General features: G+C 38.7%; 1 protein-coding gene across 1 annotated transcript in view; it reads left to right on the top strand.

Annotated features, from left to right (window-relative positions):
* Positions 1-23,767, top strand: part of IREB2 (iron responsive element binding protein 2) — a 43,621-nt gene extending 19,854 nt beyond the window's left edge. The window contains exons 4-24 of the mRNA XM_035899521.1: positions 788-877; positions 4,087-4,252; positions 5,441-5,578; positions 7,541-7,762; positions 9,430-9,499; positions 10,679-10,862; positions 11,374-11,513; positions 12,369-12,540; positions 13,890-13,990; positions 14,459-14,575; positions 15,758-15,917; positions 16,799-16,934; positions 17,636-17,720; positions 18,304-18,460; positions 18,720-18,844; positions 19,138-19,242; positions 19,511-19,653; positions 20,435-20,582; positions 20,671-20,793; positions 21,458-21,643; positions 22,280-23,767. Of these exons, the coding sequence (XP_035755414.1) occupies positions 788-877; positions 4,087-4,252; positions 5,441-5,578; positions 7,541-7,762; positions 9,430-9,499; positions 10,679-10,862; positions 11,374-11,513; positions 12,369-12,540; positions 13,890-13,990; positions 14,459-14,575; positions 15,758-15,917; positions 16,799-16,934; positions 17,636-17,720; positions 18,304-18,460; positions 18,720-18,844; positions 19,138-19,242; positions 19,511-19,653; positions 20,435-20,582; positions 20,671-20,793; positions 21,458-21,643; positions 22,280-22,390 (2,879 nt within the window). The 3' untranslated portion in view covers positions 22,391-23,767. The remainder of the gene's footprint in view (positions 1-787; positions 878-4,086; positions 4,253-5,440; positions 5,579-7,540; positions 7,763-9,429; positions 9,500-10,678; positions 10,863-11,373; positions 11,514-12,368; positions 12,541-13,889; positions 13,991-14,458; positions 14,576-15,757; positions 15,918-16,798; positions 16,935-17,635; positions 17,721-18,303; positions 18,461-18,719; positions 18,845-19,137; positions 19,243-19,510; positions 19,654-20,434; positions 20,583-20,670; positions 20,794-21,457; positions 21,644-22,279) is intronic.
* Positions 23,768-27,126: the final 3,359 nt, after the last annotated feature.

Raw genomic sequence — 27,126 nt, 5'->3', positions numbered from 1 at the left:
GTCACGTTACTTGGGTGTTCAAGTGGCGCAGTTTTTGTTAGCTGTTGATGTAGCGTTTGCTTTGCGATGAAAGTGACACTGTGGTGTATTAAGATCAAAGCAAACGGCGAACAAAGGGTAAGTGTTGTGCTGCACATCCAGCGTTTGGTATCTGTGCTCACAGGAGCAGCTCAGTGATGTCAGAACTAACACCATTTTCCCCACTGTTTGTGATCTAGATTTTATTTCCTTAAACTTGCACTATATATACTCTTTAGGCCTGAGGGAATCTGTTATTGGCACTGTCCCTTTAGTTTGCTAGCAATTGCATTAAAACATTCTTTTTGTTTAACTACTTATTCTCCAGAAGTTATTTTATCTAGCTAATAGCTGTTATAACGTTTATTTTTGTCTTTTTGTTTGCTTATTGTTAGCCCAGCATATAATGCTTTATGTTTTCTGCTATATAAAGACCTGTATTTCTTATCTGAGTTGGTGAGGTGCATCTATCCTGTTTCGTAGATGGTAAACTGAGACAGTAAAGGTCAAATGTATTCAGGTGTTCATGCTGATTGCTAGCGTGACCTGTATATACCTAGTATTACAGATACTTTTAGAATTCATCTTAGTCACACATCTACATAATTAAGTGTCTCAGTCCGTTTAGAAACCTTTACTTACAGTCCTAGAGGAACATTATTTTTTGTAAAACTGGAAATAAAAAGCTGTTCTTAGGAGTCCTCTATCAGTGCTCAAACCTTCCATTCTTTTATGGCTGTAACTTTTCTGTCTTGCTTTGTTTCCCCAGGAAGCCCTTACCAGCCCGTAATTGAAGCATTAGGAAGCTATCCACAAAAGAAGTTCTACAATGTCTCAAAGCTCGGAGGCGCCAAGTATGGTAATGATACTCTTCACTTGTTTGTAATCAGGATGGTACCAGCAGCAAACATGCCCCACTTACTGATGTAAAATGTTAGGCCATGCAATTGTGAATATGGGATTTCTTCATGGGTGTATTTGAAGGCTTATAATTTTTTCAATCTGTTATTGCTTTATGAAGTTGTTAGGGGGTAATACTTTGTGTAGCTTTTTTCCAGTAGGGGAGAACATACAGGTATTGCTGGAGTTCTCAGCAGTACTCCAAATCAGGATAATTTATCTTTTGGAAAAAATTAAGTGACAGAGAACTCCTGTGCAGTATTTTGAAAATAAATATAGGGTTTTTTTACTATAATTTTATACTGCTTCTTGGTGTTCTAGTTTCACCTTAGCAGCAACTTCAGATAGCAGCTAACTGTGTTCCCTAGAACATAGCTTCTGCTGCAGGAAGATGAGGCTTTGTGGCATTCACGCAATTGCTTAATCTCAGTGTGTCATTAGTATGTGATAAAACACTAAGTGCTTTGTGCCAAAAAGACTTTTATTAGGTCTCTGTGTCCGGGTACCTGTTAAAAAATAAAAAGTATGTGCATCTGTGATAGGGGAGGGGAATACATGCAGCTGGAGAGAGCTGCAGATCAGTGTCAGCTGGAAAAGGCTTTACTCTTGCAGATAATCAAAACATACTTTGATTATTCTCTCTCTTTGTTTTCGTGTTAAGCTCCTAAAATACTTACCTGAGGTACATATTAAAGGTGTTTGGGATTTTTTTTTTCAGTTTTGCGAGTTTTGAATTACTCTGCTATATTCACAGAATTCGTGATGTGTTTCTTAACTAAAGAATTGCCAGTGGATATTTCACCTTAAACCCATATTTGACAGCAGTAATTACTTCCCTGTTGTTTGAAGGGAAGAGAGGGGAGCTGGTGCACAATGGCAGATGAAACTTCAGTGCAACAGCTGTGTGCGCTTGCAAATTTCTACTACTTGCCATAATGAAGCTAATCTTTCAGATAACCACATAAGAAGTAGGTAGAATGCTTATGTGTGTGGCTTTGTCCAGGAAGAAGCAGTGGTGTGATAGTGACAAAATCAGTCAGTTCTACAGCAGTTTTTTGAAAAGCCTCATGACAGGAGTAGAAATATAAACAGAAGATGCTGCTCTCTGCTAAGATGTGCCATAAAGCTTAGAGCCGCAGTGGATATTCCTGAAGATATTCAGAGAAGGATTCTAGATAGGTTAGACTAAGAGTGTCTTTGTTTTCTTTGCAGAGGTTGGAAGCCTCATATTAACTGCATATTAGCAAGTTATTGAATAAAATTTAGGCACAGTGTGGGACAGCACTGTAGCGAATCTGGTGTCTGAAATTGCTCATTGTGTTTGTTGCTAGAACATTAATTTTGGGTTTTACCTGTTTGCCCTCTGCCTTGGGGCTTCTGAGTATAATCTGACAATAAGTGCCTGTTTAAGTTAACCAGATTACTGATGTAAATGTTAATTGATTTATTTGCCAATTTGCTAGGGAGAATTTGGTTTTCTAGTGTCTAAAATAGTCAGTTATGGGGAAGATGGTAGCTAGAAAGAGCTCAGAATGATTGAGGGCAGAGGGGCATCTGGAGATTGAGCCCAGCCTCTTGCTGGGACTAGAGCTAATTTGGAGAGCCTTTCTCGATTGAGCTCTGTAGATCTGTGAGGATGAGGATTCCACCCTCTCTCTTGATCCTATGCTTAACTACCCTCCCTGTTGCCCTGTATCCAGTCACAGTGTCCTTTCCTGCACCTTGTGACTTTTCTTTCTTTTTTTTTTTTTTTTTTGTCGTTTTACTGTGTGCTTCTGTGAAGTCAGGCCTCATCTTCTCTGCAGTTCCTGTTCGGTTGTGGAGGACCACAGTTAGCCCACTTAGCTTTCCCTTCTAGGGGTGAGCAAGCCCAGGTCTCAGCCCCATCACCATCCTAGAAGATCTCATTTCTTGAGATCTCCTGTGTCCTGGGAGGCACAAAACTGCACACAGTATTGCAGCTGTGAGCATGCCCATGCCTAGCAGAGAGGAGCAGTCACTTCTCCATCACTGGTGGCTGCTGAGCAGCCCACTGTAAGGATGCGCTGCCTATTATTTGTAATCCAAGAAAAAGCAAAACAATTTTCTTCTGGTAACTTGGCTTTTAAATAAAGTGGGTGGTGGCATTACAGCTGATTAGACATGTTTTTGATGACATTGTTACATTATTTTGAGTGACTTGTCTAGTTAGACAACAATGGATAATATCTGAGAAAGGCACACGATGAGAACAGAGTCAGCAAGTCCTGTATTAAGTTTGTGGACAAACCTCTGGATCAGGTTGAGACCAGCAAATCTAACTTTTTTGTTAAAGCCTGAACTTAACTGTTTCACCCTCTTCTAACTTTTTTATATTTCTCACTGTTCTCATAGTCATTTGCCTGCTTAAATGGTGTTGAAAATAATGGGATTTGGGGAGAAATGTGAATTAATCTTAATTTTTTTGTCTGCAGTTAATAGTGACACCTGCTTTTTTCTCCTCCCATTTTTTTATTTTCATTTCCAGTTCCCTAAATTCTTTTGTGCCAGAAAGCTGCTTCTAGTCAGTGCCTTACTCCAGATCGGTAACAAACTAACCAAAGTTATATTTAGTGAAAAGTCATTCTTCTTTATGTTTTATGAAATGTGTTTCATTTTTGGGCACATGGCAGAATAGTTTCTGGTCTTCATATCACTGTTTGTTTAAAAAAAAACCAAACCAAAAAACCAACCACCTGGCATTGGATGCTTTTGGTTTGATCTGTCAAGTGATGAAATGGTGACATTTACAGTTCAAAAATATTTTTGAATGTTTGAATTGTTGTTTTTCTAACCCATTCTGATCAGCAATCCCAGCTCTAGATTCCTTGCATCTCTCTCCTGCCAGCATAGCATACCTTCTGAAATGTCACAGTCTTAACACAGTGCGGTCAAGCCGTTGGTACCTTCTATTCAAATCTGATATGATAACTCATCTTCTGCAATGTATACATCATGCAACTCGTGGTTCCGTATTGTGTAATAAAGATCAAACCCAAAGGCAACTGGAAAAGCAGGCTCCTGTAGCTCTTGTCCTTCCAATCCCTAGTAAAGTGGAATTCTTTAGAAATGTGAGATTGTAATTTTTAAAAAAACTGCACAAGCTGAAGGTGTTGTGCTAATTAAGTTGGTCACTTTGCTTTACCCTAGATACTCTGCCTTATTCCATACGAGTGTTGTTTGAATCCAGTATCCGTAACTGTGATGGCTTCTTAGTGAAAGAAACAGATGCTATGAACATCTTAGACTGGAAAACAAAACAGAATAATGTCGAAGTGCCCTTCTGTCCTGCCAGAGTTGTTCTTCAAGACTTTACGTAAGTGCGTGTGCCAAAAACACTGAAATAATCTGTGTAAACTCAGAGTTGTGTGTACAGTTCTTTGGCTTGAAAATACATAGCGCCTTGCCTTTTGATACCTGAAGTATCTCTCAGTAGAAACCTGTGCACTGCTTCTATCCAGGAGATTCCTCATGATTATTACATGGGATGCAAGGGTAGGAGCTGTTCATAGGGTTCCCTGGGTTTAGTGTGGGTTGGCAAGGCTGAAGCTGCTGGCCTACAAAGAACGCTTTACAGGAGAAGAGCCAAAACACAAATGGAAGTGGTGACATTTTGGCTGTAGCCAGATGGCTGACAGTTCATTGAAATATACAGAGTTCTTGCTTGAGAGAACTGAAGATTAAATAGTGCTTACTCCACAAGTATATGCAATCCAACTGAATCCATAAATAATACGTATGTTGAAAAAGAAGTCTCTTAGGATATTAACTTTCTTTGTGATTTGAGTATGGTACAGCTAAAAGGACAGTCCTTCAGCAATTTGCAAATACTAAATTTAAGCTGTTTTGCTGACTCGTTATCTATACGTTTGTTAAGAATTCAGATAACTAACAAAAGGAATTGTGGTACTAATAATAAAAACGAGGTAACTTCTGCTTAGCAAGCAAAGTCAGGAAGATTTATCTAGTACTGTGTTACATAAACATTATCCTCCTCTCAGTTTTGTACTTAGGGTACACTTAAGTTGTGTAAGAGCAACAGGAATATTTTTGTAAAACAGTACGAGCTTCAGAAATGGCTGGCTCTGTAAGAAGAGTAATAATACATGCCAAGATGTTAAAATGTATAGCACAAGCATTGTTTGCATAGCAAGGTTCTATCATAAAGGTATTAAGTATCTAAACATTAGCGTTGCAGTAAAGTACCATTACACTCCAGAAACATAGCAAGACAAAAGAGAAATGGAGCTCTCTTTGAGATGTTCCTATGTTCTTGTTTGGTACGTTACCTTCAAACGGGCTGTTGCTTGCTGTGGCTGTGTACCAACTCCACTAACTTATAAAAATGTCCCAAGCACTTTAAAATTTAGAGAATAGAGTAGTAGAGGTTTATTATCTGAAATAGAACTTAGGTCAATCTAGACTTAAAATTAAAACGAAGCTTGTATGTTTTAGTGAGTTAATGTCCCATGTTATTATACTGTTTTGTTTTTGTGTCTGTTAGTGGAATTCCAGCAATGGTGGATTTTGCTGCCATGAGGGAAGCTGTGAGAAATGCTGGAGGAGATCCTGTGAAAGTCAATCCTGCCTGCCCAACTGATCTCACTGTTGACCATTCTCTGCAGATTGATTTCAGCAAATGGTAATGTGCCTTTTTTTTTTTTCTGATGAACCATACATTTTTGTCTGATACTGAACTATGGATTCACTCTGGACTTGGTACTATCCCATCAAATCCTTTGTCACATGTGGATCCCTGAAACTAGACCTGATGGTATTTGAAGGAGGGCTGGATAAAAATGGATAAATAACACTCTTGGAGGAGAGAGAATGGTTGTGAGGTGTTACGGGTGAAGCTGACTGACAGCCCAAGTTCTGGGCAAGAGAGTGCTGAAACAACTGGCTCTGTCATGGTTTCCAGAAAATAATGTGTCTTAAGACAATGAGGCAGAGGGAATTTGTAATTTTGCTTTGCCCTGTTTTTACTGTTAATGGTAAACAAAGCTGCTTTTTTTAAATGTGACTGCATTGTCACAGCTCCAGAGAAATGGTCTGCAATCCTACTGGGCATATTGGAAGACTGTCATTTAAACCCATAGCTTATGACTGATTTTTTTTTTTTTTTTTAAGCGGGCCTGGATTTTACCACAGATTAAAGAAGGCTGCATGTATTTGCAGAGAGAGAAGTGTACTTGTAGGAGCCTGGGAAAGTATTGGGACTGCAAAACTTGCAGCCTGGTTTTCCTTTTCTGAGAGGCAGTAATGTGATGGAAAAAGCATGGGGCTGCCTCTTGCTAGAAACGTGGTACTGCAGAAGGGGGAAAACTTGTGTTCTGTTCCCTGTTTATTGAAGTAAACACTGAGTAAATCATGCAGCTCCCCTCCATCAGGGAGCCTTCCAAATTCATGCAGAATTAAGTTGCTCATGCTCTTTGGGAGTTTTAAAAGTTCATGGGGGGAAAAAGCCTGTGGTCAAATGGCCATGGGTGTATGAGTCATTCCTGTAGACCTTCCAAATGCATACAGGATTTCAGTTTGGTTAGAGGAGTGAAGCGTAAGGAGCTACAAATCATTTGTTGTGTCGCATACGTGGCATTTCAGTTCTGCGGTCTGTCCGTTCCTGTGCCTGGAGGGATAGCTGATTCCAGCGCAATTAGGCTAGCCTAAAATTATCAGACAGACCAATTGTTGGCACAAGTTCTCAACATGCTGCTTTGTAATGATAAATCCGGCTTCTGTAGTTTCACTTTGGGAAAGCTTACAGGATCTCAGCAGCTGCTGGCCTGTGATAAGAAACTTTTTGCTACGGGATAGTTTGTGCTGCTTCTATATGGCTTCTATCTCCTGCTGGTCAGAGGCTGGTGGACTAAGTTGGGCTTTAGGCAAGGTGTCCTCTGAGGCCATGCAATATCCCGCAGTTCTGTAATATTAAGTACCCTTCTGTGTTACTAAAGCAGAAGAAAGCAGTGGCTTTAATTACAAATCCATGATTTGGTAAATACTGAGAGGTAAAAAGTCTTTGCTCTCATGTGAAGACTGAATGTTGTACAAATAGAGGGTAGTGTGCTATATGGACTTTATTTTTAAAAACCATGATATAAAACCACACTGAAGTGTACAAAATTTATCTGAGCCTTTGAGAATTTGCATAAAAAGCCTAATTAAATAATTAAGTTAGATTTCTTTCCTTGAGAAAGCTTTGTCTGTAATCATTCTGCAGTGGATTTAACAGAACATATACAGCACTGTCTTAAAAAAAGAAACACGTTCAGCGAGTCCACCACTTGGATGAGGGTCTGCCCACACCTTCCAAGTTTAAACCCCTGAGTTTAGCCTTTGCAGCATTGTTTATAAAGATTTCTGGTTGTTGTGAACAAATTGAGGGAGTTGTTTATCTGGTGTTAATCTTTCAGACAATCCAGTTCTGTTCACTTCCTACCCCACTACATTACTTAACTAAGCTTATCCAGTGGTAGTTTACTTTGCAACAGGGTTGTAGTAAAATAACTTTTTTTCAGACAATGTTTTATAATCTGTTAAAGGGATTGCAAAAAAAAGAGCAAAATTCCTACTGTCTAAGTTATTCTTCTATTTAATGTTACAGTGCAATACAGAATGCTCCAAATCCTGGAGGTGGTGATTTGCAGAAGCCGATAGCAAAGCTTTCTCCACTTAAAGCACAGCCTCGGAAACTGCCTTGCAGGGGTCAGACTGGCTGCAAGGGGCCATGTAGCGCTGGAGATTCAAGTCGCAACTCAGGACAATTCTCTGCACAGATTGAGAACACACCTCTCCTCTGTCCTTTCCATCTCCAGCCGGTGCCTGAGTATGAAAGCTTCCTTTTTTAATTATTTGTATTCTTCTGTGTTAAGTGCTGCCTGTGACAGTTGATAGAGATATGATTTTTTTTTTCTGAATATCCTTCTGTACTCTTTACATACGCCATAGACAGGTTTTAGAATCTAGAAGAAGGTGTGATGTAGCAGATTTGAATTCCTCTACAATACTTTTTTTTTTTTACAGGAAGGGCTTTACTAAACACCATGCAGATGGCCAACTGTGTGACTCATGGCTGTGATTTTTAAATTAAATTTTGATACTTCCTTCATTCCTTTACAAGGACAACAAAGTATAGGAGTAATGCTCTGTGTGTTGTTACAAAGTAACCCTCAATGAATAAATTGAGGAAGCATTATTTCTAAAAGTAAATTTTGTTTTTTCTGTGAGTACTTTTAAAAAGGTCTCTTGCTCTTAAAGAAGAACTAAGAACTAGCCTATACATTATTCCCCTGCTTTTATGAAATTTCGCAGTCCATCTGTCACTGAGTTGAAATTCAATGTATATCCTGCCTGTATGTAATGGCCCGGGGCAACCTCATCTATCTGCCTTTTCCAGATTCTCAGTATTAACAGATCGTTGCGAACCATTCCATCTATGACAATTACATGTAATCATCCTCCTCTTTCAGCTGCCACCTCTTTTGTCTGATGACTGCTTGGATCCCTATCTTCTTGTGATGGACAGGTGTAGAATTTAAAAGCTGATCAAATCTGTATCCCACACTGATATGATGAATTTTATAAATATGCAAATACTCCTGCTCAGTGCAGGTGTAGGAATGCAGAATTAGTGATGTTTTCAGCAGTATTGATGTTTCTGGCAGCAAAACAGCAGTGGTATTTATTAAGCTGCGGCATGAATGACAACTGTCCCTCTGGGCTTTGTAAAGCAGTATGGCTGCTAACCTGCTGCTACAGATAACAAAGGGAAGGGTCATGATGTAAAATGCACCTCTAGAAAACTGAGGGCTTCCTTCCTTCCTTCCTGGTGCAAAGAAAGTGTGTTCCCTTCCTTGCCCACCTTCTCAGAGCAGAGGTAACTCCTCTTAAATTGTGGATAGCGCCTTTGTAATGGACATCAGTATCTTGATAAATGACACATCTTAAGAAAAGATGGTTCATTTTATGTGGCTGCACTGATGAGTACGTGTGAAGAAAAAGTTGTGTCTTGGAGGCAAAAAATACGGAAATGGAGGATAGTTACAATTGCTCTGATATTCTGCTCAGCTGCTAAAGGGCTGGTGCTGAACGGGGAGAGTGTTTTTTACTTGAATTAGCGAACATCTTGGTTCTTCACTGTAATTGAATTTTGAGGTATGCAACCTGTAAAACTAATGACTGGGGGGGGAAAAGCTTCTGTGTGTTGTAGTACATGCTGAGAATAGATATCTTAAAATGAGTGTTTTTGAGATCAAATGCTTTAGGCAAGCTATACCTAGGATAAACGTTCTCTAGCACAGATGAAATGAGCTATTTTTTCACTGTTTACAGAAAGCTTGCTGCAAGGAAGGAATTGTCTTTGTTCTAATAAACCACTTCAGATTTTGCTGCAGGCTTAAATGAGTCTTCCATCAAACAAGCAAAAATAACAACTTGTTCTTCTGTCATTTGAAATGAATTATGACAGTGTTTGTAAACTTGATATCTTCCTAGGCCGGAGACAGTACTGAAAAATCAAGAGATGGAATTTGGCAGAAATAGAGAGAGGCTTCAATTTTTTAAGGTATATCTGCGTACCTGCAGGCTTTGTGTTATGTTTTGCTCCATTTGTCTACCAGTGTTCAGGTTTATATGATAAATCAAATGTAATCATTTGGAAATGTTGGTCTTGCAAATTTGAATTTAATATGGGAACAGAAAATTAGCTAAAACATGTTTTATGACTTTAAATCTAAAAATTGTTGGGCAGCAGAGGTTCTAAATCTAGGTGTTGCATAAAGGGGAGGTAAGTTTTATAATTCTAACTTGAAAAACTTTGTGCTGTTTGATTTGGTTCTTGTCAGCATGAAGGCAGTGGACAAAGTAGGTATTTATGGAGCATTAGTCTCTTTAATGCTTCTTAATGAGCTCAGTGCCTTAGGTCACAGTGAGTTTCTGGGTAAAAGGTTGATTTAGCCATACTTCTGTTAGAAATCTTCCTGAAGTTGGAAGTGTTAACCAGAAGCTGGTGTTGACACACTGCTGCTCTCAAACTAGGCAGCAGTACTGGTACACTTGTTTTTATTGGAAGTCTTGTGTGGCGACCATTGGCTTCTTCACTAGCCAGGACTTTGCACCATTGGCATTTGATCTTCATCCACTAATTTAACATGGCTTAAAAATCTGATGCAATGACCTGAAAATCTTTTACTATAGTTAGATTAGGAGGTTTCCTTCTGAAAGTTGCAAATGAGCTTTTACATTATTGAAGAGGGAAACTGCCAAGCTGTATCTTGTTACAAGTTTCCACATCGGCTTTTTTAAATACAGCACCCTGAGTTTGTGTGTAGCAAGGCACTTTTCTAAATTGTGTCTTCAGTCTCATCCAGGGGTGTACACTAAGTTCTGCTATAAATCCGAGTGCTTAGGTTCGGTCGTCTAAATACTAGCCTTAGCTGTGCTTGAAATCAGTTGTGTAAACTGGAAGGTAAGAGACTCATCCAGCCCTGCTTTTGCAAGGTAGGTATGAATTATTGATTCAGCCTTCAGCAGGGGTTTAATGAATGGTTTTGTTAATGATCAAGAATGTGTAGAATCCAAGGGGACCACGTAGTTCTGTTTGACGTGTGAGCAAAATCCACTTGTGAAAATAGCAAGTACTGTTTTACTGCATATTAACTGTGTTTTAGTTATCTTCTAAGAATTAAATACATCCTTAAAAAAATGCAACTTTTTTTTTTTTCTCATTTTGGAAAAATTACAGTGGAGTTCAAAGGTTTTCAAGAATGTTTCCATAATTCCACCTGAGACTGGAGTGGCACACCAAGTTAACTTGGAGTATTTGTCAAGAGTTGTTTTTGAAGTTAAAGATTTCCTGTATCCAGATAGCGTGGTTGGCACAGATTCTCATACAACCATGGTAAATGGCTTGGGTATCTTGGGCTGGGGTAAGTATGCAAAGAGTAACTCGATAGCACTTTGAAAGGTGTACTGAAGCACTACTGAGAAATACTTTCTTCTTGCTGGATATTTCAATCCTGAGCGTAACAAACTCTGTCTTGAATTACTTTCCAGAATGTTTTTTGTCTGAAAGTAATCTCAACTGACATTTCTGTCCATCGAGAAACTGCTTTTTGTAATTTATAGAGAAAATAGCCAAAACCGAATTGACACTCAAATATGTGCTGTTTGTACCTGCAGTATAAAATTTGTATGAAGGTTTCTTTTCTCTTGGAAAAGTTATTTTTAGATCTGTTTTCTGGTTGATTGTGAAGTCTAACTTCAGCAGTACTCTTGCTGGATTTTATTCTTCATGTACAAATATTTAACAGAGCCTAAATTTCTTGCTGTAGCCTTTAGGCTTTATAGGAGGATGGGTTTTATTGGGTTTTCAGACCTCAAAATATTTAGTGTCAGTTATTTCAGCTGAGGAAAAGCAACCTAATATTCTTCTTCCAGGTGTTGGGGGGATTGAAACAGAAGCAGTGATGCTGGGAATGCCGGTTACTCTCACTTTGCCTGAGGTGGTTGGCTGTGAACTGACAGGCACAGCCAGCCCACTTGCTACATCCATAGATATTGTTCTAAGCATTACCAAGGTAAGCAAGTTTTCAAACAAAGCAAAGTTTGTGGCAGGTTCTATCAGTGGTGGTTGAGAATGGAATTAAATGCTGGGAGTATTTTTACTACACTTTTAATCATGGCAGTGCAGAAAGATACAAATAATCTCTAACCATTTTTATTTAATAGCCCTCCAAAGCAGTAGTTTTTTTTTTTCTTTTCCCTCTATAGTGGTTTATTTTCAGGCCCTCTTTCACTGAAAAAAAATTATAAAAAAAAAAAGTGTGTGTGCAGGGTTGGGGGCAGGGGAGAGAAGCCTGTTTTCCATTTTTCTTCTGCTGACAGCATGTACGCTTCTTCAGAATGGTATCTAACCTCAAACTTTTTCTGGATACCCTTTTTGTTCTAAAATAGTCCTTCAAGACACAAGGCCTATCTGTGGCTGTAAGCTGGTAGGACTCAAGAATATATTTTCTGAAAAAGACAGGGTTTTGCCAGGGTGGCACAAATGGTTGCTGTTATAGTAGATGAGGAGCCGGTGTCAAGGCACTGAAGAGCTGTGATTGCTTTGAAAATACATTCTTCTTTCTGGCATGATGCTTAAAGAAGTGTGTGTCTGTTCTTAACTAGGAAACCTGAAGAACTTCATTGCAGGTGGAGGTGTTTTGTTATGTCAACTTCCAGAGTAGATTTTTAGAATCCGGTATGTTAGTGGGGTTGGGTTTTTGGTTTTGTTTTCTTTTTGTTTTGTTTTTTCTCAAATGTGGGCCTTAAGGTTTCAGCTTTTTGTTTTAAATATTCATGACTTGCTAATTGTGAATTGTTGCAACAAACGTTGCTTGCATTGTACCTCTTCATATAACAAATGTTGCTGTTGTGTGTTCTTTTAACAGTATCTTAGGCAAGCTGATGTTGCTGGAAAATTTGTTGAGTTTTTTGGGAGTGGAGTTTCCCAGCTGTCTGTAGCAGACCGAACCACAATAGCAAATATGTGTCCTGAATATGGTGCTATCCTGAGCTTTTTCCCTGTTGATAATGTGACATTGAAGCACTTAAAACATACAGGTAAAGATGAAATTAAAATAGTGATTCATTGTAATAGTGTTTTAGGTACGTGGCAATACATTTTTGGCTTAAAACTCCATAGTTATTATACAGGGATTTTTCTGCAGAGTTCTGGCGTGGATTTGATGTATAAAATTCTGCTGTACAGTAACAGGCTGTGTCATGGGATATACTTAGCTGCAACTTTTATCCTGTAGAATCTCATGTGTCTGAGTAATACCTACCACACAAACCGTACCATACGTATTTACTGTTGGACCTTTACTATGTGGTGTTTGGGTTTGAGTTGCTTAGCAGCTTCATTTTGGCATGGGTATTTTCCTGTAGCCTGTTTTGTCCCTGTGTATCCCATGTACTTAAGCGAGGCTGCAGTTTTTGCGTGCATAGCACTGGCATGTGGATACCTGACTTGCCCTTGAGGTTTGTGTCCAGTCGGGTTCACTTGTCTAATACCTGATTTACTAACATCATGTTACTTTTCAACATCCAGAGTCTTTGTTTTTTAAAGTGTAGATAAACCTTTAAAAGAAAAGTACTAAGAAAATTCTCACCTATTTAGAAATGCATATGGAATATAAGTCTTCTCAATATGAAATGAATCCTTTAACCACCTGTAGATTCTCTACAAAATCAAAATCTAAAATAATTACTAGAAATAAGTGAAACTGCAAAACAGTCACAACGCATTTCTGATTTTTTTCCACAATGATCTTTTTGCTTTGAAGAGCATTATTTTGCTGACACTTCAAGCTAAGCTAGGAGGATGTCAATTCCTTATCAAGCTACTGCAAATAGAGAAAGCCACAGAGTAACAGATACAAAAAAAAGCTTGTTCACATTAGTAAGCCCCTCTGACACTGAAATCTGTCACTTTTAAATAGGAGTTAAACACTTTTAATGTAATAACAAACATGTTTTGTCTGGTCAGTGCAGAGAAAATGAAACGTTTTCTAACAGTAGCTGGTAATACTGGCTGTTAACGAGTAAGCACATGATCTGTATTAAACAAGTAAATCTTAACAGATAAAAGCTTTATGAACTTCAGGGACAAATCTGTAAATTTAATTAGAGTTACAACTGCTAGAGTTGGAACAGCTTATTTTGTTCTTTGATATAAGAAGGAAAGTTAAGCTAGTTTAAATAAAGTAAGTATTTTAATTTGTGTATCATTCCTGAATAGCTCCTGCAGGTTGAGGTATGGAAATGGTGTGCCTTGAAAAAGTACTTTGGATGTTCAAGGATGAATTTTATATGCTTGAAACAGTCTTAATTTCTGAGAATTGTGTTGATTGTTTTGTTTTTAATGTGACTTTTCTCATGTTTGAAATAACCTTCCTAATGTTCCTAAGGTTTTGACAAGGCCAAGCTTGAGGTCATGGAAGTGTATCTTAAAGCTGTGAAGTTATTTAGAAATGATGAGAGTTCTTCCAGAGAGCCTGAGTATTCCCAGGTATGCCTGAAATTACTTGTTTCTGTATGTTTGATTCTCATGAGAAATAACTGCTGCCGATTTAACAATCTTGTGTCCTGCTGTAATTTTCATTGCTTTTAATGAAAGTTGCATTTATTAACTCACAAATTGGAGAAGCAGAGTATGTTTGCAAAATACAGAGGGGGGAAGGTGGGAAGTACAATAACCTTTGTCAGCTAACAGCTACCGGAGTCCTGTCGCACGCAAGTGATCAAGTCAATCTTACGGATGGTAGAAAAGCTAGGGATAGTGTGAAAGCACTTTGAATAAGATGAATGGCTTTTTGCAGTGGGCAGTCTTGAAAATGGGAAGCCCAGAGTTTTAATTGCTCAGAACATCCAAATTTTAACCAAAAGAGGTCCTGGCTGTCTCAAGAGTATATTTAATGCAATGTTGGGCTGGGATTGATAATGTATACTTTTTCTTTCTTTTTTTTTTTTTTTTTAGGTTGTGCAAATTAGTCTAAGTTCTATAATTCCATATGTCAGTGGCCCCAAGAGGTCCCAAGATAGAGTGGCTGTTAATAACATGAAAAGTGACTTCCAAGCCTGCTTAAATGAAAAGGTTTGTACAACTTACGTACTCTTCAGAAGGTACTTCCTATAATTTATGTGAATAAATGTTATGTTACTCCTTGCATACCTGCGAGCCCTCTTTATTACTATATAAAAGGCTGATCCAGTGATGTGTTCTGCTCTTGCTTGACAAGTGTCCCAATGAGAGTAGCTTGTAAATCATAGGTGTGTTTGTCAGGAATGTGAACTTCCAAAAATCCTTACTTTTGCAGTTTGGATTGCTAGGGAGGAAAAAGTTAAGTAATAAATAGCATGAGCTTGAGAAACATTTTCTTGTTTTCAGCGTTCTTTAAACAGCTGTATTTTACTTAATTTCCAAAACAGAATTACTATAAGAAAAGAAAATTCAGCATATCTTAAGTGAGATGCAGAAAGACTTCCAAGACTTTTAGCTAATGAGTGTTCTGGGTTCTTAACTTAGCAAGTGATTTTTGCTTGCAGCTTAACTTGACTTCACAGAGGAAATGTTTTTACTCTGAAGGTGATATTTTTGGTTAGGGATATACATAGGTATCTAAGAATGCAGCTCATACAGGAATGCATCTTCATTTTTAGTGTTTATCACGAAAGTTGAAAACTGGCAGGTGTATTAGAAACACACTTGGACACTCTGTCAAAATTCTTTCTGTTGGTTTTAGCATTTCTGGCTTGTAATGAGATGTATAACAAAGATCAGTAGTGCTAGAGAGAGAAACCATAACTGATCATGGATCGCAGCGTGATTGATGTTGAAAGGGACTGCTGGAGGATGACTGAGTGCGGAAGAGCTGGAGGGTGTGAAATGTTACTGGACCTAGTTCTGCTTTTAGTTACAATCCTCTTCCAATTAAAATCTTGGGTATGCTTCTAATTCAGAAACAAGTATTGTGTAGAATTAGACATGTAAGGGATTGTTCTTTCACATGTGGCAGAAAATGAGCGTGGGATCCACCATGCTTCTTGACTGGCATTTGTTCACAACTGTTGCAAAGTTAAAGCAGCTACGAAGAAAGGATGGGCTCACCTGTAGATAATGGAGAGAGGCATGATATGAGGGCTGCTTTTAAAAATCTCTTTAGGGGTTCCTAATGGGACAGCTGAGTATTATTTTTAAATGAGGGTTCACTTGGGCTTGCTGTAATGTCATACTTCCTGTACTATAATAGCTGTAACATGTATTTTTGTCATCTAGTCTGGTGTTAAAGGGTTCCAGATTGCAGTTGAGAAACAGAATGACATTGTACCTGTTCAGTATGAAGGAAACGAATACAAGCTATCTCATGGCTGCATTGTCATTGCTGCGGTAATCAGCTGTACAAATAATTGTAATCCATCTGTGATGCTTGCTGCAGGTATGTTGTGACTAGTGACACCTAAGTTGATCTTAATGGTGCTCCCATATTTACACAGCCTTTAACCTTCACTTTTTTAGGTCCTTTGTAATGACTTGACTTAAAGGTTCAAAACTGTAAACTTTTAGCCTTAAATGTGTTGTATGTTCTGGAGGTCATATAATGAAAGTTACTTTTCAGTAATACAATCTCAAAATTTGTGTCATAAAGCAGTATGAGTGATGGTAACTACAAAATACTTAGATTTGCTAGTATTTCAACATGTAGCCTGTTTCAGGGCTCTTTTCAGATGGATGCACGTAGTGACACAACTGATGCGGGGGGTGGGCTTTAGCTTCGACTTCATCCTGGATGACAGCAGCTCGAACTGTAGTCAGCTGCAGAGTCTAGAAAGGAGATCCATGTTGCTGAACAACCGTCCTGTGCTTCGGCCACCAGCTAAGAAGCGTGTACCATGCCTTCCCAAGCTGCAAACGATTTTCCCAGAACAGTCAATCCTCTCTCAGACCTTGCTTTCTTCTTTTGAGGTCATCTGTGGCCAAGGCAGGCCTCCCTTTGAGGCTGCATAGCTTCTATCAGAAGAATAAATGAATTTGCACTATCAGCTAGAACATGGGAGATTTTTTTTTTTTCTTACAGAAAAGAGAATGGGCATCTACATTGTAGGAAAGGGAACAGAAACCTGAATGGTGTTATTATGAATTAAGAAACTTTATTAATGCAACTATTTACCTGAATAATTTAATAAACAGAAGGTCTAGTCATCTCCTGGGTTCTTTTTTGCTTAATTTTAAGTAAGATAGCATCGTATAGATATGCTTCTAAGGGATATAAAAAAAAAGCTGGTTTGTGGGTTTTTTTGGTCTTTTTTTTTTGTGTAGGACTCCTGGCCAAAAAAGCTGTTGAAGCTGGCCTAGTGGTTAAGCCCTACATAAGAACAAGTTTATCGCCAGGCAGTGGAATGGTTACACATTACCTCAGTTCAAGTGGAGTATTACCATACCTCAGTAAGCTTGGGTAAGTTGTGACTCCTACCTCATTTGTTGTTGTAGGAAAATAGTGTGCGTGGGTTTTGTACAGGTTGATAAGTACGGTTGCTGTTCATTTTGGGCTGGCTATTTCCTGACTTACTAGATTGCAATTTTAACTACTTGCTGACTTATATATTCCCACCTTACAATTTACTATATGTAGATCTCTACCTCATCTGAGCTCTGTTTTTTCAGTAGTGATCAACTTCATTGTAAGCATCTTAAAAGACAGGATGCACTTGTTTATATACTTTAAAAGAGGAAGCTGGATGTAAATTTGTCAGGACAGTCTGTATTAGTCTGTTCTTAACATTGCTGCTGTTGTGGGTTGTTCAGCATGTTTTTTTTACTGCTACAGAGCAACCAATTAGGTTATGTTCATAACACTGTAACAGTGCCCAGCTGTGTCCTGTGAGGAATGTTGCTGCCTCTGCTTTGCTATTACTTATGGAACTAATAACATTTTGAGATATTTTGTTTGACTGCTCTTGATCAATTACAAAAATGCTAAGCTTGTATCTTCCTGCTTGCATCAGCAAGATGTGTAGTGTCTGCTGTTCACTTCCTAAAAAGTCTGTCAAAGGAGGAAAAAATTATTCTTAGTGATTGCTAATAAAAGAAGCTCTCTTGCTCACAAATTGCTTGCGATCATTTAATGTTCTACTTGATTGGTTTTTTCCAATGTAGGTTTGAGGTTGTCGGTTATGGGTGTTCAACCTGTGTCGGAAACATGGCCCCCTTGCCAGAAGCCATCAGGAATGCAATAAAAGAGGTAAAGCTCTAAGGCTTGTTGCATACAGGCGTACGGTTCTTGCCTAGTTAAGCAATCAAGAAATACAGTAATCTGTGCAAAATACGCTTTAATATTGGTTTGGAATTTGCATGCATTTTTTGCACATCTGCATGTCAGAGGGAGACCGTGGTAATCCATTGCTATGTAAAATAAACATAATAAATAGTATTTGTAGCACACAGATATAAATAACAAGATAAATACATAGGTTCTAATCTTATGGAGGATGCAACGTATCAATTTTGTACGTATGAAGAGGAGAGTTCAAGAGCTACATGCTTGAGTGATTTTTAAGCAGCAGTGTCTGAACAGTTGCGGCATTTTTCTCCTGTGAAGCGGAAGAGAAAAAAGTTCGCTGAAGTGACTGGAGAAAAGCACATCAGAGGGTTGAGTGAAAAGGAGGAGAGGGAGGAAGGGTAGCGGGAGGGAACAAAATGCCTTTAAATTAGAGTGTTAGAATAAATATTTGAAGTGGAATGCTAAAAGCAAATCCGACTTTGTCAACAAAAAAAAGCACAAGCTGTTGAAGTCCTAGAAGAATATGTTTGGGTCTGCCTTTCAGGGTGATATAATTGCCTGTGGAGTATTGTCTGGAACAAAGAACTTCGAAGGACGTCTCTGTGACTGTGTCCGTGCCAACTACCTTGCTTCTCCACCGCTAGTAGTTGCTTACGCTATTGCAGGCACTGTTAGAATAGACTTTGAAACTGAGCCTCTGGGTAAGTATTTCCTTACGTCTTTTATTTCTATACATAAAAGAGGTTTCTTTGCATGTATTTCAGCATACAAACCCAGTATCTTTGAAGAGAAAGCACAGTCGTGTTTGGTGTTGCTTATAGCTAAAGCAAAGCATCCACTTAACTGAAGAAATTCTTAGCGTGTCTGGTACCATCTCTGAAGACCTGAATATATACTTATTTATATTCTAATATCAAGTCTAATATTTGTCAAAATTATTATGTTTAAAATCTTACTCAGGCACTGGCTTCAATGGCAAAAGTATTTACTTACGAGACATTTGGCCCTCCCGAAGAGAGCTTCACACAGTGGAGGAAGAGTGTGTGATATCATCCATGTTTAAGGAACTGAAAGAAAAAATGGAGGTAAGAATGGACTTTTGTTCTACATAACTTAAAGTCTGCATTTCATTGTAGCTTTATCATACCTTCCAGTTTAATATGATTGGTTTGTCAGTTGCCTCCATTACTGTAAAGGAGGACTTAACAGAGATGGATACTTGTATTAAATAGTGATTCTTAAGTAATAGCCCATAAGGTAACTTGTAGTATATAACAGAAACTGCAGAGAAAATCACCAGTAAGCCTTTGGTTTCAGAATGTAAATAGATTGTAAAAAAATTCCTCTGTTCTTTTTGGTTCACTTTCTTTTTTTGTAGAAAGGAAACAAACGATGGAATTTACTGGAGGCACCTGAGTCAACTTTATTTCCCTGGGATTTAAAATCTACCTATATCAGATGTCCTTCCTTTTTTGATAAACTTGTAAGTACATTAGATCTATCCACCAAATTACATGCATTACATTTAAGTAAAGGAATAGCTATTCCAGTAAAGCTTTGATGTTTAAGTAAGAAATTTGATTATTGCTAGTATTTCTCGGTCTTTTACATACTGTCTATTTTTCTGGAATGAGTGGAGCCTGTACACCAATGTGCCTTTGTAAAATGCACCTATGTTTTATGTCTCTAAGGATCTTGGAAGAAAATTGAGGGTTGTTTTGCTTTTGTTCCCCTCACCCCTTCCCTTCTAGGCCAAAGAACCGGTTTCACTACAACCCATTGAAAATGCCCATGTCTTGCTCTATTTGGGAGATTCTGTAACTACAGATCACATATCCCCTGCTGGAAGCATTGCAAGGAGTAGTGCTGCTGCTAAGTATCTGACCAACAAAGGGTAAGGACTCTTCATATTAAACAGCTCTACAGCAGAGGAGCACTTCACATGCCAAATGATTGATCAGCACTGTTGCTTTTTTTTAGAAATGCCTGTCTGCATAAGGCAGAGGTTATATGTGGATAAGCAAAATAGTAACTGTTACTGATGTTTGTAAGTAATGGCCTGTCTCACAATCTTGCAGTCTCTGTCTGAGGTTACAACCGCCAGCTGAGGTGTACTCTTAAAGAACTCCTTCTCATAGGTGTTGTCACAGTAAGGTCTGCTGCCACGTGCATGCCAAAGCAAAAATAATGTACCAGTTTACAAGTCGGGTGACTGATCTGTTAATGCGAGCTTAGTCACAGTTACTGTCATTGGCCTCAAGAACAGTCAGATAGATGCACAGAACGGATCAACAGCTCTAGAAACATACAGAGATGAAAAAAACTAAGCCAGGTTTTATGAATGAGTGAGACTGTTGCTCTAACTTCCCTCTGCATCAGTGAGCATCCCGCAGCAGGAGTGGCTGCCTCTCACCCCTGCTGAAGTTCTGGAAAGACAGAGAACACAATGCGGTGCTGAGCTGTTCAGTGTTGCACCTCTGCTGAATATTTTGGGAATTACGTTGTTGTGGTGTATTGCAGAGGTGTGTCATGATATATGGGATGAATAGTTCTTTACATCTTGCACTGAAAACTTAGAGACGCTCCAGTAACTTTTATAAAAACCATAATATCGTTTTAAACCAGAAGATCATCTAAAATGATGGATTCCTTTTTAAATATTCTGTTTATTCTAGACTTACACCTCGTGAATTCAACTCTTATGGAGCTCGAAGGGGTAATGATGCTGTGATGACAAGAGGTACCTTTGCAAATATCAAGCTTCTGAATAAGTTCATAGGAAAACCAGCTCCTAAAACAATTCACTTCCCATCAGGACAAACGGTAAAAACACACTAGTTTGCAAAACTGCTCTAAAACTGTGATGCAGATTTCAAAGTCGCTCAAACTATTTCACTTTGTTATTCCACAGCTAGATGTGTTTGAAGCAGCGGAGTTGTACCAGAAAGAAGGCAGTCCTGTAATTATCCTAGCAGGAAAGAAGTATGGACTGGGTAGCTCAAGAGACTGGGCTGCAAAAGGGCCTTTTTTACTGGTACTGCTCATTTGTTCGGTTTTGGGGGGTGTTTTTGTTTTTTTTTTCTGGAAATACCTAAAACCACATCATTTAGTATTGGGAAGGAATGCGTTTAGCAACTGTCCTCGATCTTGAGTGTAATAGCACATTTTGTTTTTAAAGTCTTCTCAATAATTTCTTTGCTAGAATCTTCATAGAAGAGAATCACAAAGTCAGGATAAACCTGAATTTCGTAATTATATAACTTACCATCTCAGCCTCCAGGCTTTGAGATAAATTAGACATTTATCTAGCGCTGACCTCTGCTTGGGCTCTGGGCTATTAAGTAGCTAGTTATTGGAGACTAATTTCTGCTAATACTCAGAATGTATTCTGAGTCAGCTAGTATTCTTGCGGAGTGATGGAAGCAACTACATTCGGACTGGGATTTTCTGCCCACTAACTACAGCATGGTCACTGTCTGTTACAACACTTGGTTTCATACTATGTGGGCATACTCCAGCTTACTTTCATCCAGCTGTAAAGCTAAAAGATGTTACCTACTTACTTAGAGGACTCCTACAAAGCAGCATTCTCTTTAGCCTTCAGTTTCAATGGGAAGATCTTGGATATGATGTGAAGGTTACTTTTGCATATCGCTCTGACTACTGTATGAAATACAAAATCACTCGTGTTTTTGCAGGGTGTTAAAGCTGTCCTGGCTGAAAGCTATGAGAAGGTTCATAAAAGTCAATTGATTGGAATTGGCATAGCTCCACTTCAGTTTCTTCCTGGGGAAAATCCAAGTACTCTGGGTCTCACTGGCAGAGAGCAGTTTTCTATATTGTTCCCTCCAGAGCTGTCACCCGGAATGACTTTGGATGTTAAGGTATCTTTGCAGTATTTTTCTTAATTTCTCTGTGGAATGTACTGATGCTTGAAAGCATAGAAAGAAAAGTTCATCCTGATGATTGAAAGCAGAAAAACCCAAAACTTAGTTATCTTTGGAAGTAAGTTTATAGTCCTGCCTGAAGTTTCCCATGGCTATTGAAGTTGCCCAAAGTACATATACACGAGTCTTTTTCTACGCAGCTTCTTACGCAACCTGAAATTCCTGACTCTTCTTTTGGGCAGTGTTTCCCCCCGGCCGTGGGCACTATTAGAGTAGAACTGAGTCTTGTCACTCAGGCCCTTTTAAAGACAAAAGTGTGACTATTTGAAGAGAGGCTTCAGCTGTGCAAAACGCACCTAATAACACACCTCATGCCATCTCAGGGAAATGGCTTTCTCTTTGTTACCAAGAGGTAGGTAGCGTGCTCCCAGCTGGAGCTGAACTGTGCAGCAGAATGAGCCTTCATTCCATTCCTGGCAGTGTCTCGGATCTGCAGTGGCAGATAAGCAGGTTGAATTTGCTTGCATTGAACAAAAACTTGGGGTTAGAATGCTAACTGAGAAAATGCTAAGCAAAGGGAAGTGAAAGCACAACTCTTAATTGGTCTCTCTTTTTTTGCTTTTTGTTTTGAAGACAAGCACTGGAAAAGCATTCAGCGTGATTGCCTTGTTTGAAAACGATATGGAGATAACTTTATACAAATATGGTGGAAGTCTAAACTTTGTGGCTCGAAGATTCTTATAGTAGCTACTGACTATATGGGTACCTTGCATAACTGGTAATTCTGACAATGCCTTGTGTGAACCCAGGAATCCGTACTGTGGAACTGCAAACAGTCCTAGTGTGCTCAAAGTTACTTCGTCCATGGATGTAAAAGATTGTGAATCATTGTAACTGCAACAAGATCCTTCCTGATTTTAAATAATATTCTAATGGTGCTATTAAACATTGCTAAAATCAACATGTATTGTGGCAGAAAGCTGTAAGTATGGAGGGGATGTTTTATGAGACCATTTTGTAAATAAACTATACTAAATCTGAAACTGATTGTGCTGAAGATTATTATGTAAGAAGACTTTCTGCAGTTGTTCCCGCTCAGTTTTTGCACCTGTAACTCTGTACTGCTGTTCGTTGGTTTAAGGGTAGCAGATGGTATGGAATGTTAAAAGCCAAACACTTTTTTTTTCATCCAAAGCTTAAAACAGATACTCGGTTCTGAATTTCTTGCTCTTTAGGTTATGGGCTGAGCAAAAAGCAGTCCCCATGAGGCCTGTGGTATCCTGTATCACAGATCAGGACTTTCTTACCTTTATTAAGGGATTATATCTCATCTGGATCCAGACTTAAAACTGCTCATGCTATGAAATATTGTGTGCTTTGACATATGGGAAACAGCTGTGCATTTTACAAAAAAAAAAAATGCTCGCAATTACTTTGTTCACACAGGTTAAGTGCAGCATCCAGCTTTTTGGTGAGCTGCAGCGTCCTTCAATTGAAGTGTGTCATATTAATGTCAACAGATGCAGTGTGTCACTTACGACATCAGCTTTTACTGTACTGCCTGTGATATCATGAGACAAAGTACCTCCCCTTAGTATTTTAACCTTTAACAATTTTAAAATCATTTATTAGGATTGTTTAAACTCCTCTGCTTTAAATACAACCTATGTCTAGTAAGTTATACTTGTCAGATGTTAAGTAGCCAAGGCAGCCGTAGTGCTTTCTAATATGCTGCCAGTTTACAGTTCCTCCAAATAAGCATCAGATTCCCCTGCTGAAGTTCCCAGAATACCAAACATCTGGTTCTTACACTATTGTAACTCCTGTAAATTAATTGTCAGCACACTGACAGTAACAACCCTCTTCCGTGTGTAATATTAACAGAAGATGTGCTGTTTCTGCAAAAGTGCTTGTTTTACCACTTAACTAAGCATTAATAGTGTCTAATCTGTGTGAGTGAGTCTTCAGCTTCAAGATGCTATTTCTGTGCTCCTGTATCTTGACAATACCACTCACGGTTTATGTAGAGATTAATTTCGTTTGAAGCACAGAACTGCAAAAGCTTGCCTATAAATTGTCAAGCTTTTGCTTTAAGATTTTTCGCTCTTGACAAACATTGTCTTAAAACTTTCAGGAGGACTCTTGTTAGCTTTACTACATGTACTTTCCATTTATAACCAGACACTAAGCTAGTTGATATGCAAACTAATAGTGCACTGGTCAAATCTTTAAATAGTAGGTTTCTGACATTCCATTTAAAAAACCAAAACCCAACACCATAGCATAATTATACCATTACAATATATTGACAGTTTGAATGCCAAATTAATTAGAGTTCACTGGTATAACTTTGTCCAGTAAAATAAAAAAGGTATCAAAGTTCCCTAAAGTTTGAAATTCTGTATAATCTGCTTTTCTATTTCACTGGTTTTGCTGTGGTTTTCTTTTAGTCAAGATAAAAATTATTCTGGTGACTCCTGCCACTGATCTGGGTGATAAATCAGTGCATTTCTGAATACTGTATTCAACTGAATGCTGAATTAGCTTCTGTTCCATGGTACACTTTTGCCAATGTTATCCAGAGCCATTGAACAGATCTTCTTTCTTATACAATAGTGTGTAATACTATTTATATTTTTTTTTCCCCAGCTCAAACATATATTCTTGATTCAGTTCAAGAGAATGCATGTTCATTTTTGGGGAGGAACAGCAATTTAGTGCTGGCATGTAACAATGCTCGTGCAGATGATAAACCATAACAACAAGCCTAGTTAAAACTTCTGTAACTGCTAATGCTTGAAGGGAATGCAGCCTCCCGCCCTTCCTAGGGCAGTAACACACTCCTTGCTTTAGGAGACAGTGATCCAAGGTTAACCAGTACTGTGAGGTTAAGTGCAATTTCAAGGCATGTGACTTACCTGCAAGTTGTCACCAATAAAGCCTGTCATCTCCTAAGGGACGTGATGGGTTTCATTACCTTAGCAACTGCTTTAATCCTGTTGTGCTCCTATGTCTTAAAATCAGTGAAAGACAGCTCTTGAGCTGTGCTCTGGCACAGTTGCTCTTCAACTTAAGGCTCCTGCTATTGGTGTTACAGTGGGTCTAGCCCTAAATACGCCAACGTCGATAGCATCTTTGAGGTGTGCAGACTGACTTCTGTCCTTAAGCTCTGTATGCCTGAAGCATAGTGGGTGCTGTGAGGAACAGCAGCTGCTCCGTGGTAGCAAACTGCTGGTGAAGATAAGGCTTGCCTGATTTTCCGTGGCAATGTGCCTCTCCCCTCTCCCTCATGCAGCAGTGAATGTTGTAAAGCCAGCGGCAAAGGGAAGACGTTAAACTTTGGACATGCTGCTAGGATCCCATGAGCTTGAGGTGGGCGAGAGTGACATCTGCTTTCTGGCAGGATAATGGTACAGTAGGAGGACTGCTGTGATCACACACAAGAAAACCTTGTTCAAGTAGACCTTTTGCTAGTACCTTAAAAGTCTAGGAGGAAGGGTACCTTTCTGAAGAAGTGACTCTGTGTTAGATGTATTTAACCTAGAATTATTTCTCCAGTTTGATTCAGGGGAATAATCCGTTCTAATTTCTCCGAATGTTTTCTCTCCTTGTGCCCCACTCCCTCCCCCTCCCAAACTACAGAGCTTTGGGATAGTGTTGATGTTTATACGTTTTACATCTAAGTATAAGGACAAGAAACTATGTATATTAACCGTATTTAAGCAACTGCAAATCCATGTCTGCTGCTTAAAGCCAACAGAACAGTGTAAGTTCAGCAAGTATTGTATAGATAATATCTTAAGTTCAGTTGATGACAATTGTGCATAAAATGTTACCAATGCTGTAAATTATTTTTAATAAAGAAAATTGTATCGCAGTTCTTGTTGGTTACCATCTATTTTGAATAGATAGTATGGAATACACTTAAAACAGTACTGTAGGTAGGGATGAAGGGGTGGGGTGAATAAAGAAAAGGCCATAATTAAGCATGTTTCTTTTTCTCGTTCGGAGTGTCTTGCATGTGGGCTTCCAAAGCATGTTTAGCTGGTGTAGAAAGAGGTTTTCTGTGTTAGCTGTGCTCCCAGTAGTATTCTGGATATTATATCAAATGCTTTTTGAATAACCTATTTTTTTTCTTCAGGAAAATGCCTATTTTAATTTATAACCTACATCAAATCCTGTATTAAAGCAAGCTGTTGACCAGGTTTACAGTGATGGCACATAGAGCTGACAGCTGTGACAGGATCTTCAAAAGTGATTTGGGGGTGTCTGACACTGACCCACCTCTGAAGAGGCGCTTTCAGAAGAGGCATTAGACTTGCATCCAACACTGAGATGTGAAATTCTTCAAGTCTTGTCTTATCTTACAGATAACGATAAGAGAGGACGAAGTACAACCTCAGTCCTGCGTGTTGCCTCACAGCCATGGTGTGTTTCCCACCAAAACATTGGACAGGCAGGGGGAGCACGGAAGTCTACAGCTCTTAAGTCTCAGCACCGCTGTCTGGAAACTAAGGCAAGCCTAACGAGGTACAGATTTGCAAAATGTGTTGTAATTTTTGTTTACAGAGAAAATGAGTATGTCCTGATTTTACTGTAACCTGCTACGTATCTTAAAAGTCACGAGCATAGCAAGAAAGCTTTCTTGCTATATCAGTTTTGTTCCAGTGAACGAAACCTTCAGTCAGCCTCTGAAATTGGGAGAGGGAACTCTAAATCTTTTCTAGAGCTCTTTTATTCTTGAAAAAACTTGCTTGTGTGATTGCTGGGGGGCTGGGGAGAAGGGGGAGGAGAGTGAAGTAGGTAAAAATACCTATTTGTTGGTCAATCACTTTGTTTAGTAACACCTGTTCTGAAATTGGGAGGGAAAAAATCCAAAGAACTTACATGTGTTTCTTGGGTAAAGTTTCCCTTTTCTAAATTCTCTATTGGATTAAAATAATGTTTTCAATGTGATGTCCTTAATATTACAGATAACATGGAAGTATTGGGAAAGAGGATATAACCAGTTTACTTAAAACCGAGATTTTTTTTTTAACTTCAGTAAACCTTTCCTAAATCCTGCATTTCCTTAGATTCCTAATTCTGTCATAGTGCGATATCAAATATTGCAATTACTTTTTTTTTTAAATTAGTAATTTCAGAGGAGATTTATAGATTGATTTTGAAAGCTAGTATGTGAGGGGGGCTGAGGTTTGTAATTATTTTAATTAAGTTAAAAATTCTCTAGGGCTAAACAAGCGTTCCCAGGCTGAACTCTGGTACAGTCTAAAGGACAGCCTGAGAAAGATGCCTCACGTTTGTTCATAGGTAAATGATCTTCGGTCAAAACAGGCGATAGTTTTTGATCTTGTGTGCTGATAAAAGGATTCAAGCAAAATAATCAAATGTAAATATTTCTACTGGTAGCAGCGGGTGCACTTTTTTTTAAAAAAGCCTTTTCCTTTTCTGACAGGAAGCTGTCCCCCCTCACGCTGTTT

Source organism: Egretta garzetta, unplaced genomic scaffold, assembly GCF_000687185.1.
Source record: "Egretta garzetta isolate BGI_Z169 unplaced genomic scaffold, ASM68718v1 scaffold287, whole genome shotgun sequence".
NCBI classification, from domain to species: domain Eukaryota; kingdom Metazoa; phylum Chordata; class Aves; order Pelecaniformes; family Ardeidae; genus Egretta; species Egretta garzetta.
This window is presented reverse-complemented; position numbering and strand designations above follow the sequence as displayed.